At 35.6% G+C, this 20343-nt stretch overlaps 1 protein-coding gene across 2 annotated transcripts in view; it reads left to right on the top strand.

The window, feature by feature from the left end:
- PAPOLA (poly(A) polymerase alpha) overlaps window positions 1–20343 on the top strand; it is a 38527-nt gene that overhangs the window by 920 nt on the left and 17264 nt on the right. For both annotated transcript variants that reach the window (XM_072337325.1, XM_072337326.1), the window contains exons 2-12: window positions 8222–8392; window positions 8935–9001; window positions 9992–10073; window positions 10494–10603; window positions 11735–11788; window positions 14599–14710; window positions 15563–15652; window positions 15749–15887; window positions 17277–17349; window positions 18778–18898; window positions 19856–19940. In XM_072337325.1, the coding sequence (XP_072193426.1) occupies window positions 8222–8392; window positions 8935–9001; window positions 9992–10073; window positions 10494–10603; window positions 11735–11788; window positions 14599–14710; window positions 15563–15652; window positions 15749–15887; window positions 17277–17349; window positions 18778–18898; window positions 19856–19940 (1104 nt within the window). The remainder of the gene's footprint in view (window positions 1–8221; window positions 8393–8934; window positions 9002–9991; window positions 10074–10493; window positions 10604–11734; window positions 11789–14598; window positions 14711–15562; window positions 15653–15748; window positions 15888–17276; window positions 17350–18777; window positions 18899–19855; window positions 19941–20343) is intronic.

Here is a 20343-nt window from a genome sequence, read left to right as displayed (position 1 = left end):
GCGCCCCTCCCGCCGCCACGCGGGGCCGGGGACTCCTGTACGCAGCCTCGTGCCTGGGGCCCGCCGCGCCGGCACCCGGCCGGGAGCCTGCAGGGCCGAGGGGAGACGCGGCTCTGGCCTTGTTTCCTCACCGCTTCCGTTTATTCCGGCTCTTCCTCTTTTTTCTTTTTTCTTTTCTTTCTTTCTTCTTTTTGCCTTTCGCAGCCGTTTTGACGGCACATGATTGAGATAACTCTTTTGTTCCATAGTGCAAATGTTAACGGATTATTTATCCTGAATAAGTCAAGGGAGCAGCGATGGGTGGGAGGTTAGGTGACTTCTAGGAATAAGATATGTGTATATTTCAGAGAGAGTGTGACGTTAAATTCCAGATAATTTGGAATTCCTGCAGTCACTGTTGTTTGTGCCTGGAGTTCACATACAGAATAGCCTGATTTGCTTGTTGCGCTTGTTTTATCAAATGTAAAATACTCCTCTATTCATCACGATGCAGAGAATTTGAAACAGAACTTTGTGTCAGGATCAACACGGCTGGTGAAGGTAGTAGGGAAAATGGTCATCCCAAGGCATTTCTGAGGGATGCGTAATAGGAATGCAGCTTGTTTGTAGATAAGCTCTGCGCATCATTATGGGAACGAAAAGTTGCCAGAAACTTTGAAGCATGCTACGTTGGTTTTTTTAATTCATTGGTTGTTTTTTTCTTTCTTTCTTTTTTTTTTTTTTAAACCTTTGTTTCTTAAGGGAAACAGGAAAGTCAGACACTTTCTGCCTGCTTTCATTGTAGTTTATTTTGCTGTAACTGTAAATTCCAAGTGTTTCGTAACAGCATTCAAAGTTTTGTGCTACTTCTAATGAATGAATGATCTTCTACTTTGAATGCCTTGCTCATTTTTCTTAAAGTCAAAGCTTGATACCTTAACTACAGATTCTTAAGTAACATTGTATAGTTTGAGCTGCACATCACTTCCTGATTTTTCAAGATTCTCCCCCCCCCCCCCTTTAAACATATATGAGGGTGCTGTCTGCTATTGACAAGCCAAGTCAGAGCTGATCTGTCATAACCATCAGCTTCCATAAGTCTTTATGCAAAAATGTGACTTTGAATTTAGCAGCAAGTGTGCAACATACAAAGTGGTTCAGTTGTAAGAGAGCAGACTCAAGTTTCATTGATGCCAATAGCTGGTATGTTTGAAAAATCCTTTTAATGGTTAATAAAGGCATTAAATTTATCCTAGGCACTTAGGAGTGTTTACCATGATTCTCATTAATTCCTTGTGTAAAAGAAGAGATTTCCTTTGTGCAAGTCACTTTGTAGGGGTTTCGTTTGTTTTTTAAGGGTCTTGATGGAAACAAAAGTAAAAAGCGAATATTTCTTCTGTTACAAAGATATGTTTTAGCAAACTGTTAATGAAGAATAGTCGTTGGTGAGCATTATCTAGAACATAGGATGGAAGGGAGAAATGGAGCTCACTGAGCTTCATATAGTTCAGAAGTGACTAGATTTTATGGAGAAAAGTTCCGGAATCAGTTAAGTGGTTGCTGTGCTTACCTAAATTGATGATGCAGCCTCTTTATGTAACCTGGGCCTTTCTGTCTCTCCAGACAGAAATAGCAGTATGAATTTGTCCCTTGTTAAACTACTGATATTGTTGCATCTAAAGCTTCTCTGCTGGACTTACGCATCTGCTGAAGTCTTTGTAAAAATCTTTGTAAAAAAAAAACTTCTTTAACCATAAAGGGACAAAGTATACAGAATGAGCATTCTGAAGTGTCAGAAGTGCTATGAAAGCTGTTGGTACTGTTAACTGGTCTTAGAGTTTTGGGGGCATGGGTAGTGGTTTGTTTGTTTTCTTATAAACTTGATTTTCTACTGGAAAAGTGTTACCTCATGAGATAACTGTTGTGTTTCTGAACTCAGAACTCAGGTTTTTATAGGCTGAATTTTGGAAGGAATGAAATGCTTACTAATTCCAGAAAGCACCAGAAGAAATCTGCCTTAAAGCTTGGATAGTATAGAAGAAACTCATGTAATAAAACTCAGCTGAAGATGAATTTGTTGGATGTTGTACAGTAGGAACCATGAGGCACAAATGGGTGCTTTTGCAGCAGTTTTCAGTCTTCTACTGTGACTCTGGGGGGGGGGGGGGGGGGGAAATAAAAGTTTGATAGCTGCGAACATAGATGTACAACACAATATTTGGGAATGCATTTATTTTGGGATGGGTGAATTTCACCTTGGAGACAAGTTAATCTCTTAATATTGAAACATTCCATCGGATTCCTATCTTTGTTGCTTCCTGGTATTTAGCCTTACAGAATTAGTCAAACTACTACCTTGAGTGTTTTGTCTCAAGAATAGCAACAAACCTTGGGTGGCTTTTTATTTTTTTTCCCTTCAGTTGCTGCCTGCACAGTCCAGGCAAAGTTTCAGCAGTTTAAACTAAAGAACATCAGAAGCTGCTGTTACTAAGAATGTCATGGATGGGTGTGTGTCTGGACGTGCTGTTTTCGCTCTTCTGTACAAAGACTGTCCCAGACAGATGAGCCGGAGGGATCTTGGGAATGAATACCATCGTTGAATCTCTTCTTCCGTGCTTCTGTTGTTTGTCATTGCATCTGCTTTAGGTGCCTTGAACATACCAGATTGGCGATTTACACACTGTATTTTTTGCTGAATTTTAAAACCTCTTGTTCAGATACAACAGCTGGATTGTCTTAAGGTGAAATGCATGTTTCCTAGTGGTGGGTTTGTGCAGACTTCGAGACTTTTCCTATATTCCTGAAACATTGTGTGTAGTGGTTAATACATCAGCATTAAACAGAAGCTTTAATCTGAAATTGACGTGGTCAATCCCTATTGGAGAAGTCCTCAAAATAAACAAAACTTGTTAAGACATTCCATGAAATCTAACATGCTGGAACTCGAGCTGTGTGAATTTAATCCCAATCAATTGATCAGATGTTGTGATGACCAGCACTGCTTCAGGAATGTAACTTAGGCGGCTTATCAATATTTAAGACAGACTGGATTTTACTGATGTGATCAGTGGGGGCTAATAAGAGAGGATAGTTATTGGGAGTGCTTGAGTTGTGTATTCATATCTGGAGGCAAGACTGAACTAGAATTCCTGACTGAAGTTAGACATTTAAAGTTAATGTTCTGTGTGTTGCTGGTACTATTTCAGAACAGCCTATGGTTTTTCTTGTTTCATCAGTGCTAGCTGTGTGTGTCTGGATGCGATAATAACACAATAACTTATTTTCTTGTGCACTGTTGTAAAATGGTTTCAGCTGGGGCTGTATTACCTAGATTTATTCTTTTTGATTCAGTGTTTATTGATAACTGTAAGGTATGACCTGGTTTGGTTTCTGAAGGAAAAAAAAAAGTATCTTAGCTTTGTTTCTGTAAACTTAGTATAGAATGGAACTTAGTGTGTGTGAGGGGCCAGCAAGAGGAAAAACTAGAGGTGGCTTTTTCTGAGAGCTTGTGATTAATGTTTGAACATGAGTTATTGCATGCTTTGAAATTAAACCACTGTAGCTGTGGTCCAGTTTGCTGATGGTGTAAATTGCTCCTTAAGTGTTCAGGACAAAAAAAGCAGGAGCCACAGTGTATTTAAATTTAAGTCTACTTTTTTTATTTTTTTTTTTCCTGTAAATTTTTGTACTGTGTTATTGGCAATTATTTTATATTCACTGTAGTGCAGGAGCCAGATCTTTGTGTGAATGTGCTTGACTGGAAATAAACAAAATCAGCCTCAAATAATATCGTAATCTTAATGATCTTAGAAGTTTAGTCTCATTAAAATGAAGAAGTTATCATGGTTTGAGTTGTCTGCTGGACTCTGATAGGGCCTACCAAGACTACCCCTTTTGTTAAGATTGAATGGTTGGGCTGGTACTTTCTCTTGTAGTTGGGTACTCTGTTTTTTGTTAATGCTTAACTTCAATGACAAGCTGACTTGACTAGCCTTTCCATCCCCAGTCCTAGGGACTTAACTTCCCTAATCCTCTCAGCTAGAAGGTTAGTGTTGATGCTCGCCTGTCCTTTGTGTAAATTCAGTGCAAGTCTAGGATTGTTAAGTATATTCTGGCTAAAATGTAAAGTGAAGGCAACATTAAAAATAAGCACACGATATTAAATTCTATTTTTCAGCTCTAATTTATTTTCTGTTTATAAAGCTATGAGCAAATGCTTTATTTGAAATTTGTTTTTTCATCAGAGGTAGAGGAAGAAAAGTATACTTCTAATTGTTACACTATGATTTTGAAGATTTGCTGTCACTTAAATAGATGAATGGTAGTTACTGATTTTTTTTGCATCCAGAAATGAGTTTTACACAAACTTTCCATGCTAAATACCATTCCTGCTCTACTTTGCAAACACCTTTGATATGCTGTTGTACTGAGGGCAGTCTTCTGAGTAGTGCTTGATTTGGCACCAGTTTGGTGTATGAACTATCACGATTGGGAGTTCACTAATAGTCTGCTGCCTGATCCGTGTAGCGCTGTCCAGTGAGCTAACTCACAACTCCCTTATTAGTCTAGCGGTGTTCAATCAGTCAAAACTCACATGGGTTGATCTCTGAAAGAATTTTGGCCATGCCAGTGTAGAAGTCACATGACTACCTTAGTGATTGATGCAGGTTATTAGCAACAGATAACAGATTCTTTTAGATTGCTGGTGATGTTTCACTATCTGCAGAGTATGTGAGGTTAACCAAGAATAATGCAAAGTGCCTGCAAAGAACTAAGAGTAATATAGCCTGGTCCCAAGTGCGCCAGGTTATAAAATGAGCTCAGCAGAGATTACTAAGTTTCTCTATCAGCACAGTGGGGTGTGTGAGGCTTTTCCAGTAGCTGTCAGTATAGAAGATGAAGACAGGCTCAGCCTCTCAACAGATTCTGTGAGCCAACGATGTCCTGTCTTTTCTACAGTGGTACCCTCCCCTATATTCTCTCTCTCATAAGCCACTTCGTACTATTTCTTGTTCTACAAGTGGAGCTTGAGTTGTGCTAGTCATTGCATGCTTATATTCTGACTGGTATAAAATTGTTGAGCATTGCTTTTAAAGGTATGGGATAAAAAAAAATTCAGAGTGCATGCTCAGTGAAGAGTGGTCATGCCTTTGAGACAGTAGCTTCTGGGATGGAGGTGTGTTTTGGTGTTACAATGACCGAAGTTCACCAAAGGATGGCATTTTGTCAATAAGATGACAGAATTTTGGCCAGGGTGGTAGGTAAGCAGTTCGGCGCCTCCCAGTCCCCATCCCAGCATTGTTCTTAGGGTCAGTACATCGAGTTCTGCTGTGTGGGCACCTGGGGTTACCTGAGGAACTACTGTGGATCACAGAACTTGGCCACAGAGTCTCCATTTTGCTCCAAATTCCATTTAATGGCACACCTGTTACACTCTGCTCTTATACCTCTGCTGTATCTCATGCAGCTGTTACATGTATGTGGAGGAGCTTGTAGAATGGCCTTAACTTTTGTAGATGTCAATTGAGGATTCAGTCAGCATTACTGACTTGACTTCAGGAGTCTGCTTTATTGTTTCTGTGTCAGAGTAAAGCTGAATCTTTTTTCAATATATAATCAGTTTCTACCAATCTGGGTTTAGTCAGACTTTCCAGTGGAGCATAGTAGTTGCTGAATTGCATGTAGTTATGGATGAATGAAGCTTAGCAAGTCTGGGGGAAAAATTATGCAAATAAAACTAAATCATTGCTTTAAATTACTGGTTTAAAAACATGTAAAAATAAAAAGTACCATTTCAGAATATGTTAATTAGGAAAAAAGTAAATTGGCAAAGGAAAAGAGAAATTTTAGTTCAAATTTACCTATTTGCTTTCTGGTATAACTAGAAATGTGCATAACGTGCAAGGGATGTTTATTGTATTGAGAACTTATATTTTGTGACCAAGTGGTCAGGCCCTGGAACAGCCTCCCCAGGGCAGTAACTGTGGCACTGAACTTGCTGGAGTTCATGAAGAGTCTGGACAATGCTCTCAGACATATGGTCTGATTTTTGGGTGGTCCTCTGTGGAGCCTGGAGTTGGACTTGGTTATCCTTATGAGTCTTTTCCAACTTGGGTTATTGTATGATTCTTTCAAGTGTCTGAAAGTACTGTTTCTGTTGACATCTCTAAGAAGATTCACTTCACAATGAGAAATCTTTTAGTAACTTAACTTGTCCTTAACTTGAATTACTGCTTTAAATAATTTGTCTGAACATCAGTTGTTTAATTTTTCTTCCACAAGTGGTTTCATTCACAAAAAGTCCTAAGGTCTGTATGAATCTTTCAGCTGCTACCAAATAATCTGCATGACAATTGAAACCTTAGTTGGAGGCAGATATGTTAAATAATGTTCTCAAAGATAATTGCTTCAAGTTGATTTTTGTGTACTTTTTTTTTTTTTTTTTTTTTCCTGCTTTGCTTCCCTTTTTCCTTTTTCTAACAGGCAGCTGTACCAGCAAAATTATGTGAGGACTTAGTGCAAAAGCTTAGCATGCAATAGAACAAATTATAGGGCTTGAAACCACTGGAATTAAATCAGTTTAACTTGTGGAAATTGTACTTGTTTTTGTTGGTTTTGGTCAGTTTAAGTTGATGTGCTTTTATTAATATTCAGTCTTCATAAAAATGAGGAATGAATCCTGAGCAGATGACCAGAAATTATGGAACTGAAAATAAAGTTGCGCAGTAGCTTTTCATAATAGTGCAGTAGTTAGGCTGAAACTTTTATTTATTTCTTTATTTACTTATTTGTGGTAATGCAGTGATGCATGTAAATGTGGAGGAGTGATAATACAGTAATACACAGGGGAATACTACATTCGCCAGGAACAAGACTTTCATGGAGGTGGTCAGTCTGAATATCTTATAGAGACAAATTGCTTTTTGGATTTTATGAAAGCTGAAGGAGACCCGATTGATAGTAGAGCCTTTTCCCTTGTAGAATGAATAGCCAAATTCCTGGAAAAGTATTAATGCCTAATCTGAGCCAAAACTAGTAAAATATTATGTACATCTGGTGTTAAATGCAAACATTGCATTATAGTATTGGAGGAGTAAGGTTGCGCAGCAAGAGTGTAACAATATTAAACATCTATACAAATATTGCTTTAATGTGCAGATGATGATTTAGGTGTTGGAAAAGCTTTTTGAAGTAGCTATTTGTTTAATGTCTACTTTTCTTGAGATGTGTTCTAATGAGGGATTACAATTCTGGTCTTGTAAGAACTGATTAACAAGTTTGTTTCATATTTAACTGAAAACATTCTTTTTGGTATACTTAATGATTTGTCACTTTCAGATATAAAAGGTGGGAGAATAGTATACATGACTTAAAGGAAAGTTGTCAGTATGTCCATATAAAACTAGTTCTTAATGCTATGAGTAACATTTAGAGCTACTTTAATACAAATTTAAATAGGGTAGTTTTTACATCTTGGAAGTATATAAGCTGCAAGGGTACTAAGTTCTTAATAGTTAAAATTTGGCTATTGAAATACTCAGAACTACTGCTCTGAAAATAAGGCTGTGCTTGAACATGAATGTCACAAATACATACTGATCATCAAAAACTGCCTGGCTGCTGGTGTAGTCTTGCTGCTAATTGAAGAAGGCAGTTGCTGATTTCATAATATTATGATACCTTCACCTCTGTGTTTCTCGTGAAACTCTCTTGCTTGCTTGTCTGAGCCCTCAAAACCTTGAAATATGGGGAATTGACTTTAGTACTGGCCTTGTGTGTGAAGTTTGACCGGTAACTATTTGTTTAGTTTGAAAAGATGATCTTGAAAGGTTCCTTTGAACCTAAAACATACAAATAGCCTTGATTCACAGAATTGTTTTTTGCCAAATAAGTTGAGCTGTCATTGTTCCTCTAAACCATCCTGTATTTCTAGCCAGAAGAGAAGTCATCTCAAAGGTATCTATATGATGCTGCTGAGCTCAGAATGTGCTAAAGCTTTCTTACTTAGGTGAATGTTCTGTGTAAAGTGAATTGATAGAGAAGATGGTGCCTCGTAGAAATTTGCAACAGTGCAAGAGAAAAGTAATTCTACCACTATCCGTATAACTCAGAATTAATACAAGTTAGTCTGGGATGTCAGGCTTAATTTTTTCTTTCCTTGGTGTGTGTCATGTTTTCTACTCAGATAAGAATTAAATATATGTTGTTTCTGTCAGTAACATTATCTAATTGTTTTTATTAGTCCTGTTACAACCCAGGGATCACAAACACAGCAACTGCAGAAGCATTATGGCATTACCTCACCTATCAGTTTAGCTGCCCCCAAGGAGTTTGACTGCATGCTTACTCAGAAATTGATTGAAACCCTTAAACCCTACGGTGTTTTTGAAGAGGAAGAAGAACTGCAACGCAGGTGAGTAAACACAGTTGCACTAGTTTTCTCTTATCTCAACATTCACGTGGTTAACAACTGAACCCCAAGCATGTTTGCATTCTTTCAAATGCTTTTTTAAAAGCTTCCTGAAATACTGAATTTATTTTCTACCCTCAAGAGGAGTGTGTTAAAACATAGAGATTAAAATAGCTTTTAAATGTAGGAGGCTGGCTTGCATTTTTTCCCATAACTGTTTTGTTCTGATTGCTCTTTTTATTTTTATTATTATTAATTTTTATTTGACAGTGTATAGAATCCATTTACCTAAGATGTGTGTAGACCTTGCATGCTTGCGTTTCTTCAAAACCAAAATTACTGAAATAACTTTTAAGGAGGAAAAAGTGGTGTGACTGTTTTAAGAGTGACTTTATTTTAGTGTATTTTAGAGATGAGATCTGTAATTAGATCTACAACGTTACTCTGGTTGATTCATTGTATAATGTTTATCAAGGTCTTAAAAAAAAAAGTATTACTTTGTTCTTATGTTTGTGGTCTGTTGTTCTGCTGTTTCTTTTCAATAGGATTTTAATTTTGGGAAAACTCAATAACCTGGTAAAGGAATGGATACGGGAAATCAGTGAAAGCAAGGTATGGACATATTTTACTTGAAATAATTCAGTCTAAGACTGCTATAGGAAGACACTTTCAATATGTTACCACTTTAAAAAATGATGCATCACAGGAGTGGAGAACTCGAGATTTTTATTTTTTTTTAGCTGTTTTTCTTTAGAGAATGTTTAGAATTCTCTTCATTCTGTATGCTGCTCTTACAAAATGGGCATTTAGATAAGTACAAGGTTATTTAAAAGGACATTATGAAACAACAAAGCACATTATGTACAAATTGTTCCTTGGAAACAAGATAGAGACTGGATCCTGACTGGTTTTAAGATCTGAAAACTACTTGATGTTCATCCAACATACATTATAAAATTGTTTTCAATTTCTTATTGTTTTGGTTGTGTTACTACCAGTGAGTTATAACATAATGCATCCTGTTCTGAAATGATAACTGTCTTACGCCACTGTGATGCTGTGGCTTCAAAACTTCTTTAAGCATGCAAATCTAGGAACTTGTAATATTTTTATGATAGTAAATGTAACTAATTTTATTGCAAAATAAACAATTCTGACAAACAGAAACTTAGCTTAAAGAATGTAATCCTGATGTCTGTGAATGAAAGTAATTTAATACACATTGATATTAGAAATAATATTTTTCTCTTGCTTTAAATTAAAATGTCATAATTTTGAAGTCAGCTTAAATCGTGTGAACATTAAGAAAGGTGAGTTCAGCATCTGTAATTTTGAAAGCTCTTGAAGTATTCAACTCCTGAGATGATTACCAAGACTGAAGCAGTAATGTTTAGCATAGTTGCAATGTTACAAATAAGTTTCACAAATGCAAAATGTGCTTCTCTTTTGATCGGAAACAACATTAATATAAGGAGTGAGCTGCTACTCAAAATAATGTTAATATGTAATAACATTAATTTTATGTGTATTTTTCCTTTTATAATACTTGCGCCATTATCATTTGCTATAGTAAAAATAACTGATTTTATTTGCTCTATTTAGAATCTTCCACAGTCTGTAATAGAAAATGTTGGAGGAAAAATTTTTACATTTGGATCCTATAGATTAGGGGTCCATACAAAAGGTAAAATTTGCATTTATTATAAAAACTGTTTTGTGTCTGAGATAGTGACATCTCTCTAAATGTCGTGCTTAATTGTTAGAGTTTTGTCAACCACTTCTAGTCTTCGTTGTAAGTTAAAACGTGGATGTATCTGTGTTCTTGTGGGCTGGAAAAAGCGGGATGGGAACGCGTTGGAAATTGCTTGAAAAAAGCTGGAAGGTTGCACACTTGGCTTCTCATGTTCATTTTGAAGTTATTGCAAGTATGCCAAAATCAAAGGATATATACATTGTGTGTTTCATGGCGTGAACTTCCAGTCAACTCTGGAGCAGCTACAGAAAGAAAAACTAAATTTTGTTGTTTGAAGAAAAATCTGACTACTGTTGACATTTTGTGTGTGTGAGGTGTGAGTAACCTACTTGCATCCATGAACGCTTACAGGTGCTGATATTGATGCCCTGTGTGTTGCACCAAGACATGTTGAAAGAAGTGATTTTTTCACATCATTTTATGAAAAACTGAAACAGCAAGAAGAAGTGAAAGATTTGAGGGTATGTGATCTGCTTAATACAGCTGGCTGAAGTGATCATGTTGAAAAGTGCAAGATGGTTCCTTAAATAAGTAATTGGAGATTTTCTTTGAAGGCTTGCAGTGGATTTTTAGTTAAACTGTTGCAAAATATATCAACACATGTGAAATATTTAGTGATTCTTGCAATTTTTTTGTTTGTTTCGTTTACCAGATACAATAATTTCAAAATCTGGATGATGGAACAAATCTCCTGGTCCTGTCTTGTGAAATTTTTGCTTTATTTTTTTGGCGGAAGGCAAATGTAAAAATAATCCGTCCTGATCTCCTCCAGGATAATTTATTTGGTTTTCATAAAAGTTTTAAAAACAGTAGCACAGCAGTATACTTCTTAGTGTCATGCATATGTAAACCATTACAGTGATTGATATTTAATAGATATTCTTTGTTGTCTGTCAACTGAGCATCTGAAAACTGAGGTTGCATTTTTAGATGCTTGTGCAAGGTTATCGCTGTGTAAAGATGAAGATTTCTCTCCTAGGAAAGAAAAAGACAGTAAATAATAATTTTATTCTCTGTTATACCTGAATGAGAAGCCTTCCTAGGTCAGCTACTGGGAGTTTTCTTTTTTCATAGTGTGAGGTTAGAGTAAAATGTTAAATGTTCTTTGGTTTAGTCCTACTCTGTCCCAAAATAGTAGTAGTGCAAACATCTGGTGGTAATACTGCATGCACTGAAACTACTGTTCTGAATGCTTTGCTGTCTGAAGTTTTCTTTTTGTTATTTTTCATATAATATTGATTGCAAATAAAAATCTTTATAGTCTTAGAATGTTTAGAGGAAAAGGGGGGTGAAAAAGAAGCTTGATCGTGACCTACAGTGTGGGGGGGAGAAAAACGTTAGACTTAGAGGTAACGTTGCCTGAGCTGACTAGTATGAATTTGGGTTGTAAGTTAAATCAGGGCATCTGTAGGGTATAGTAGATGAGTGTTTAATTCCTCATTGGTGAGAAAAGATGGAGCTAGCAAATAAAAGTGGAAGCAGAGGAAAGCGTCTGTATACGTAGTATTTCATCGTGATTGTTCAGATCTACTGGCTATTGTTTGTTTTTCTCTATAGTGAAAATAAAATACAACTTTTTTTTTCCCCCCTAGGCTGTTGAAGAAGCTTTTGTCCCAGTTATTAAACTATGTTTTGATGGAATAGAGGTAAAGATTTTACATTTTGTTTCGATAGAACGTGGTTAAAACAAAGAATTCAGCATTTCTTTAAATAGTATTCATGAATATGAATTCTATTAAAGTGACTATCCTAAATTCATATTCAAGTAATTGACAGCAGTCCTTGGTTGTGAAACTTAAAAGTGTACCTTTAAGACCAGCCTTTCTTAACTTGTTTAAGAAATTGTGTGTGAAGATTTCCCTGCTCTTTTTTACTTTTATATATATATATATATTTATATATATATTTTAACTCTTGCTCACCTGTATTGATCAGTTACTAACCTATAGGGTACCAGTATTAGTATAATTGAAGAATTAACATTGAATGGAATCTAGATAATAAATTTCTCCAGTAGGTTTTATATTATTGATTATTAGCTGCTCAAACCTCAAATGAAGATTTGCTTTAATACCTAATACTAGAGGAACATCTTAAAAATGTGTTGCTGTAGGCAGTTAGCCAGCCCCTTCACCCCTATCTCTTCATGCTTTTGTTAAGGTGACTAGAATTACTGCTTCTATCCATTTTGTCTGCAGCCTCATTTTGGAGTGATAAACTTACTTAACCTGATTTTTACTATTTTGGGACATACTGAAGAAAATGTTTTGGTTTTCTTAGCATGAGATACTGTAAATCTTTTTCAGACTGTCTTACAGACAACCTGTCACTTTTTCTTCATGACAAGACAAAAATACATAATAGAAATATGCACATTCATATATGCGGTTCCTCAGAGTTTTACCTGAATAAAACTCTTAACTGGTGGGTGTAAGAAGGGTAGTTCACAGAGGGGGAAAAAATTCCCATGCTAATTATCTGACATGTTACACAGTTTGAAGAGTAACCGTAGTTAGGTGTAGCATTGTGTGCAAGGCTCGAGAACTCATTCTCTCCCAGAGTCATTTGAATCTCTTCCTGCAATTATAACTGTCCTTAGGGTACTGGCAGTTTCTGGGTCTCAGGAAGATGATGAATCATCTCACAATTCCAGCTTTAGTTTTTTTGTATTTTCACTGACATTTATGTAAGTTGACACTTAGCTGGTGTACTTATTCCAAATTAGAGAGATGCACAGAGGTATGTGATAGTATATGGTAAGCTAGAATATGATTTTTCATTTATTTCAGACAGCTTATTACTGTCTGTACAGTTGGACACTAGGAACATTCTTTTGGATAACATTTTCTGTTTATTTAGCTCAAATATCCATACTGAATGTTGAAACTTGTCGTAGGTATTTTTGGTTATTTGTATTTTTTTCACTCACGTTCAAACAAGTGTGTTCTCTCTCTCTCACTGTAACATTGAAAAGTGAAAACAGGGGAAGTAAAAGGATTATCTACAATAAGTGTAATAGTATTTAGCTCTGTTCCAGTCATTTGTAAATGATGGGATATGGTGGCTTAGATTTATGAATGGAGACATAACCCATATTTCTGACAGTGCATCAAATAGTTCTCTTGAGCAAACTCATGATAAGAAGTCTTCTTATATGCAAGTGCTGTTAGGCTATAGTTTCTGATGGTTTTGTTTGTGGCAAGTACATTCGTACTGGAAGGTTTTCCTTAGTTTTTCTTTAATAATAAAGGCAGAAGGTGCCAGGAGTTAATTTCTCTTCTGTGAAGAAGACATTGGGATCTGAAGGAAAGGGCTTTAGTTATGTGGTGATCTTGTCAGTTAGATTTAAAAATTTTCTGTTAGTTGTGTTTTATACGCCATATTCTTGCTTAAAATAAGAAAGAATATTCTTGATTTTTTTGCTTCTTCCTGTAGATAAATGTTTTTGTTTGTTTTTTTTTTTTTTCTCGCCACGAAATGATACAGAGCTGGTAATTTCTTTCTTGATTTGGAACATCTTTTTGTTATTTAAGAACTTTTGAGCTGTTCAGCCTTCTAATGGTCATAGTAGTTCATTTTGGATCTACTTTCACTTTTTGAGAAGTGTGATAGATGGTCAGAAATTAGTGCCTTCTATTTTATTATCTTGGCCCATGATGTCAGAAGCATGTTGGTCATCTGGCAGTAGAGGTGGAGCTCTCTGGAGAATATTCAGTTACATTCTGTTCCCATGTGACAGATGGCTGTAGAGGAACAGTATAACAAAATGGCTTCTGCAGCAGCAGAAACAAAAGTGTGAGACTGAATCCTTCCATGTGGGGAAAAGTTGATGGGCCACATTCTGAATGACCATGCAGATTTTTGAGTGTGGTGTGTAGGCTTTTGTTCATCATTGATGAAGGTCTGTAGTTGTGTAGTGACTGTTGAATCGTGTCTTGCAACTGAGAGTCTTCTCAGTCAAATAACATTATTGTGCTCTTCATATCTGTTGTAGTTTCTGTGTAAATAAACAGGAGGCATTACTTTTGGAGCAGTTGACACAGTATTTCCAGTTCAAATGGAAACTTCTGCTTTTTCTGTAATTTGGTGACACCGTCAACTATTTCAGTCCATTCTGGCTTACCTTTTCATAATTCACAGAATTCTACTGTGCCACTATTCTGGACCTAGAATTGGTATTTACCCCTAGAAGATTTTAACTTTATCAATGGGCATAATTTTTATGCACTGGTTTTAATATATACTTTACCCTCTTGGAAAAGGGGTCATAAAATAGATAAAACATCTGGAAATGGTTCATTTGATGTTTGTGAAGGGTGTTACTGTGTATTATTTAAATATATCAGTTATACTAGAAAGAGTGCTGTACTTACTGCTAGTCAACTTTATGAGAACGGATTACAGAAGAGAAAAAGAGCTATCTAATGTCTTTCTGTTTTGTTTTGTTTGTTTGAAGATTGATATTTTGTTTGCAAGATTAGCACTGCAAACTATACCTGAGGACTTAGACCTCCGAGATGATAGCCTACTTAAAAATTTAGACATTAGATGCATACGAAGTCTTAATGGTATGTATATGCAATTTTTATACAGACTTTGTCAAATCCTTTTATAAGTATCCTAGATTGTTGTATTAGATGAGTTTCAGACTTAGCTGTCCTGTAGAAATTGATGACTGCAAGACTTCAATGTGCAGTGACACCTATTTTTATGTCTGCATGCTTTAAAAATTCTGTATATTTTAATATGCATAGACTTAATATGGAATTACTTCATATTAGACTCTGACCAGTATGTAACTTGGCACATGAGGGAGAGGGGCACACGTATCGCTGGTTTCTGTACAGTCTGCAAGTTTGATAATGATATCAAGTGAAAATTGTTCATTTTTGGCAGTGGGGTGCTAGGATGATCACAGTGCCCTTTGTTTTGTGAAATTCAACCTTGCATGTTTTCTACAATTCTTGTTTGTCTTTTCATGTTTTCCTCCTGTTCCTTAGGAGATTAGATAAAACTTTTATTTATTTATTTTTTCAACCAGCTCTGTGCAGCTTTTATTAACTGCTATTATTATTTTTTTAAATACAGCAAGCAGTATAAACACATACAGTGATATTCTTTAAGCCTGAAGTTATCTAGTAATGACAATATGTTGAAAAGCTGTTCTTCTTAGCTTTTTCTTGTCATCAATTCCTGCAAAGCTTTGACTTCAGGCTTCCAGGTTTCCCGTGCTGCTGTAAAGACAAGATGAAAATTGCCAAGTGGAAAAATAATCAAGTTTTCAGATTCAGATCAACAGTTTCAAAGTACCAAATAAGCGGCTGGGATGGTGATCTAAAGTTTGACAAATTTTATGGTGTGAGAGAAGGAGAGGAAAAACACTTGAGGCAGCAAATGTAATAGACTTTTTCTGTTGGCAGGTTGCCGGGTAACCGATGAAATTCTGCATCTAGTACCAAACATTGACAACTTCAGGTTAACTCTGAGAGCTATCAAACTGTGGGCAAAACGTAAGCAGTTTTATTCCAAAACTTGTGAAGTTTTCATTAACTTTTAAGGTTGCTGTTAACTCTCTCTTTTTTGTCTCTTTCCTTCTCAATTTACAGGCCACAACATCTATTCCAATATACTAGGTTTCCTTGGCGGTGTGTCCTGGGCTATGCTAGTAGCAAGAACTTGCCAGCTTTATCCAAATGCAATAGCATCAACTCTTGTACATAAATTTTTCTTGGTGTTTTCTAAATGGTATGTTTTTTTTAAATTTAGTTTACACTAAAATAAAATTGTTTTGTAGACACTAAATTTTAGTCCTGTTTTTATGGTATCTTTTTCAGCTGCTACCAGATTAAGTTAATAGTGATAAGCATTGTTCTTGCTGCCAGAAAGTAGTTAGCTTGGGTTTTTCAATACAAATCATCCAACAAGTCTTGTTCTTAAAGTAACTGAAACAAAAATACTTAGTTTTTTATTGATTTTTCTTACGTATTTGTTATAAGTCAGCATTACTCTTCATCCATATATATGGCTAAATAAGAACAGGCACCAGAAATCTGAAGTCTCTTGGCATTCAGATACTGAGATGATGGTGAAGGAAGGTGTAAGGTCTAGGCATGTAACTTAAATACTGTTCAAGAGAACCAGTGGGAAGTTTTTTGTTGTTGTTGTTTTTTATTTTTTAAATTTTTTTGAATGTGGAGATGTAGGTGTTTACTTTTGTATTACTGAGATAGTTGCCTTAGAAAGTTGGTTTGTATAACTTAGGGAATGATGGGAAATTTCCATGTATATTTAGAATGAACTGGATAGAAGTGTACTTTGCAGGTTATGAACACTGCTTCTCCTGAAAGAACATCTCTGGAGACTGTATTCTTCATGAGACATGGACATATATTTAGAATCACTGTACCTTTATTTCAAACAGAGCAGCTTTTCCCTAGTTCAGTAGTTTTGCTATTCTGAGTTCATAGGCTTCGTAGCCTCTGATGTTACAGCGTATTGATTCTTATACAGAAAAATTGGTTCCAGGCTCTGTTTGTTTCTTATACCGCTGTACATCCTACATGTGCATTCTGTAGGAGCATTAATTTATGAATACCAAGTACCTGATCTCTGCTCTTTATAAGGAAAATTAGCTGTGTTTGTGATGGTAGAGACATCTTGAGCATAAGTGATAATTTTGTGTTTTAGTGTTTCTTTCAGTATGGTTTCTTTTTGCAATTTGGATTGGAAAATTCTTTCCTATTTAATTATGTATTCCTTTTAATGATGCTACAGAGCAATTATCGTGCTGCCTGTTTTTTGTATTTTGTCTACAGCAGGGCTAGCATGAAGATGGATTCAGTATCAGTTTTCATTGAGGAGAATTTGGAGTAGTTTGCTTCAGTTACCTAAACTACTTGTCTAAAAGTTCCAAAACAATAGAAATTAATTGTTTTGATGTTCTGGCGAAGCCAATAAAGCTATGATGTAGTTCAACACTATACGTTATATGAAGAACTACATTTAGTCCAGCTTTGTCTTGAGAAAATGGTGCTTGAGAAGAGAGTTAAAAGAGTCACATTCAGAAGTATTGTTTGTTGAACATACGTGGTTGTATCCAATAGTCTTATTCAGTGCTACAATCTTTTTGAACAGGGAATGGCCAAATCCAGTGCTATTGAAACAGCCAGAAGAATGCAATCTTAATTTGCCTGTATGGGACCCAAGGGTTAGTGTATTATTTTTTCCCCTATAAGTCACACTGTACAATAAATTCAGTTGCTTGAAGAATAGTAGGTGAACTTCATTTTAGATTTAATAAAATTAATATCTGGGTATGTCTTAGTAACCTCTGATTCTCCTTAATATGCAACAAAGCTTAATTTTGTAAACTTACCACTTGAAGGACACTTGCTGAACAATGTATTTTTTTACTACAACTTTTGTAACAGGTGTTGTTAAGCATCCAGTATAACTAGACATGCCTTGCAGGAGTGCGTTTTTGAAAAATTACTTATCTTAAAACTATTTTCTGTCAGACTGTTAATTTTTGCAATTATAGTGAATTCACTTCAACGCAACAGTAACAGTTGGGTGGGTTCAGTTATATATAACAGTATATCTAAACTTCTCTTCATCTTGAACCAAAGAAGATCATATCTTGATGTCTTATGTTTTGGTTATACTACTTATAATCTTTGTAGCATCCATATTAAGGGCTTTGGACATAATATCCTTCAGGTGGTCAAAGAAACAGCTTGCCACAGGCACATAGTCATACTCAAAGATTTCAATACGAGATAGTGTGGATGTATTTAGTGTTGTTTTACCAGTTTTAAATTACTTTCAACTCATCATTTTGGGGGAATAGTGTAAGCACCAGAGGTAAAGTTATGAGACCATTAGTTTTCTAAATCTGTTGTTCTGCCTAACAGATGTCCACATTTAAGCAATGTGAGGCAGAATATTTACTGTTATCAACTGTTACTACTGGGACAGTGGGTTTGAGATCAGTATGTGATACTACAGAATTGTCTGTGTATCTAGACATAGTGGAATAAGGTTTGACAGGGCTCTATCTTTACTACCTACAAGATTGCTACCCTAATGCCATTTAAAATGTACTGTGTGTGTGTGCGTGTGTGTGTTGTCCCTCTTTTGTTTCCCCATGTACTGTTCAATAAAAGATATATTAATGCAAGTGTTGCTTCTCTCAGGATACCTAGATCCTCAATTTTTAATCTGGCTCTTTATTTTCCATAATTCAAGAAATAAAGCATAAATATTTTTCACCATGTCTGAAAACAGTCATTCCTATGAAGATGCTCATGTGGTGATGAAGTATCCTTGTTTTGATATAATGTCAAGTTAGTTTCTATTAAAGGGAGTGAAATGGTTCTGGTCAGTTGGTATTTCTGGATTTCTGCATCTTATGTGCTGACAGGTTATGGTCCTCCCACGTCACTGGTTCAGAATAGTGTCCTTTGCAAACTACTATCCTTGTATTCTAAACTTTTTGTGAACTATTTGTAAATTTACGTGGCCAACAGACTAAGGTCTCTTAGCACTTGACTCAGTTTTAGCAAAGGGAGAAATCCAAATTTGTTAACTCATCTGTATGCTTGAAGATAAACTGATTGGCTGTTGTTATATATAGGTAAACCCCAGTGATAGGTACCATCTTATGCCTATAATTACACCAGCATACCCACAGCAGAACTCTACCTACAATGTGTCCGTTTCCACACGGATGGTCATGGTTGAGGAATTTAAACAAGGTAAGTATTTATCTTATGCTCTCTATATAAATGCATTCAAAAAGATTTAAAATAGTTCAATTTTGGGTATATATTGGGGTGGGGGGATATTAAGTAACTTTGTCATGTGAGAATCTATTTTGAGAGACGTGAAGTTAGTCTGTTACACCTGGGTAACTTGAAGTTCTAAATTCAGCAGGGAATTTTGTGGTTCAGTCAAGAACTCCTCTTAACATTTAGAAACTGAGTGTGATTAATTAGTGCCTTGTGCTCTGAAAAGCACGATTTTTAGGTTTATGTTTATGGCTTTGTGTCCTCACACATAGATTAATAACTGGCATCAGGTGGGATTGTTGGCCTTAATGTAAGGCAAGATATATAAGGCTTTCTCAGAATTCACTAGTTTATCCTAGTAATCTACTTCAGTAATCATAGTAGCTAGAAAACAGTGTAATCAAAGCAAGAAGTAGGCTTGGTACAGCGGGCAACCACTGGTAGTTCTCATTGAGCATTAGCTCATTTTCTTATTATTTTTTTGCCCCTGATATCATAAAAAAACAACAAAAAGAAAAAACATGCACAGATGATTGAAAAAAAAATAGCTCGTATAGATGATCGAAGCAGTGAAAAACATCTCTCTATGGAGTGAACATGGAGTAAACGGGTGACCATGAAAGATGAAACTGAGCTGTGTGCACTATAAAGAAAAATAAATGTGTAATCATCAATCACAGTTAATTTAAATTCCAGTGTATTTATTGAAAAATGATATGTGTAAATAATTACTTAAGATTATTCACATCTACTCTGAATAGAATATAAAGCTCCTTGGTAGATTCCTTTTGAATTTGAAGGGGGAAAATTAACCTGCAATAACATCTGCTAAGTTAATAAGCTGTTTTTCTGTGGATATAAGATTGTATATTTAAAAAAAAAAAAAAAAAAAAAAAAAAGCTTAAATGTTTTTCTGTAATTTAGGTCTTGCTATCACAGATGAAATTTTGCTGAGTAAGGCAGAGTGGTCCAAACTTTTTGAAGCTCCAAACTTCTTTCAAAAGTACAAGTATGTATTTTATGGCATGGCAGAATATTTAAGTTTTATCAGTTAAATTACTTAATGATGCTCTGTAGTGCAGGATCTTAAGTATATTTGACATCCAGTAAGTGTTTTGTTAGGATATTTCTATATAGGAGAAAATGTGCTATTACCTTTTCTCTGAAAAAAGAGCCATTTAATCAGATACCCTTTGTGTCTTTAGTGTGTAATTCAGAAGCCTGTTAGTTTGTGACCCAGTGTTTAGAATTTCACTATTTAACTATAGAATTGGTATGTTGGCGATAAAATTGAAGATAAATCAGCTGCTTTGACCGGTGTGGAAGTTATCGGTTTCAGTAAGCATTCTGAAAATTGGTCTTGCCTCTAAGGAGAATCAAGATGTTAAAATAACTAATTACGGAGGTCAATG

Source organism: Excalfactoria chinensis, chromosome 5 (genome assembly GCF_039878825.1).
Source record: "Excalfactoria chinensis isolate bCotChi1 chromosome 5, bCotChi1.hap2, whole genome shotgun sequence".
NCBI classification, from domain to species: domain Eukaryota; kingdom Metazoa; phylum Chordata; class Aves; order Galliformes; family Phasianidae; genus Excalfactoria; species Excalfactoria chinensis.
This window is presented reverse-complemented; position numbering and strand designations above follow the sequence as displayed.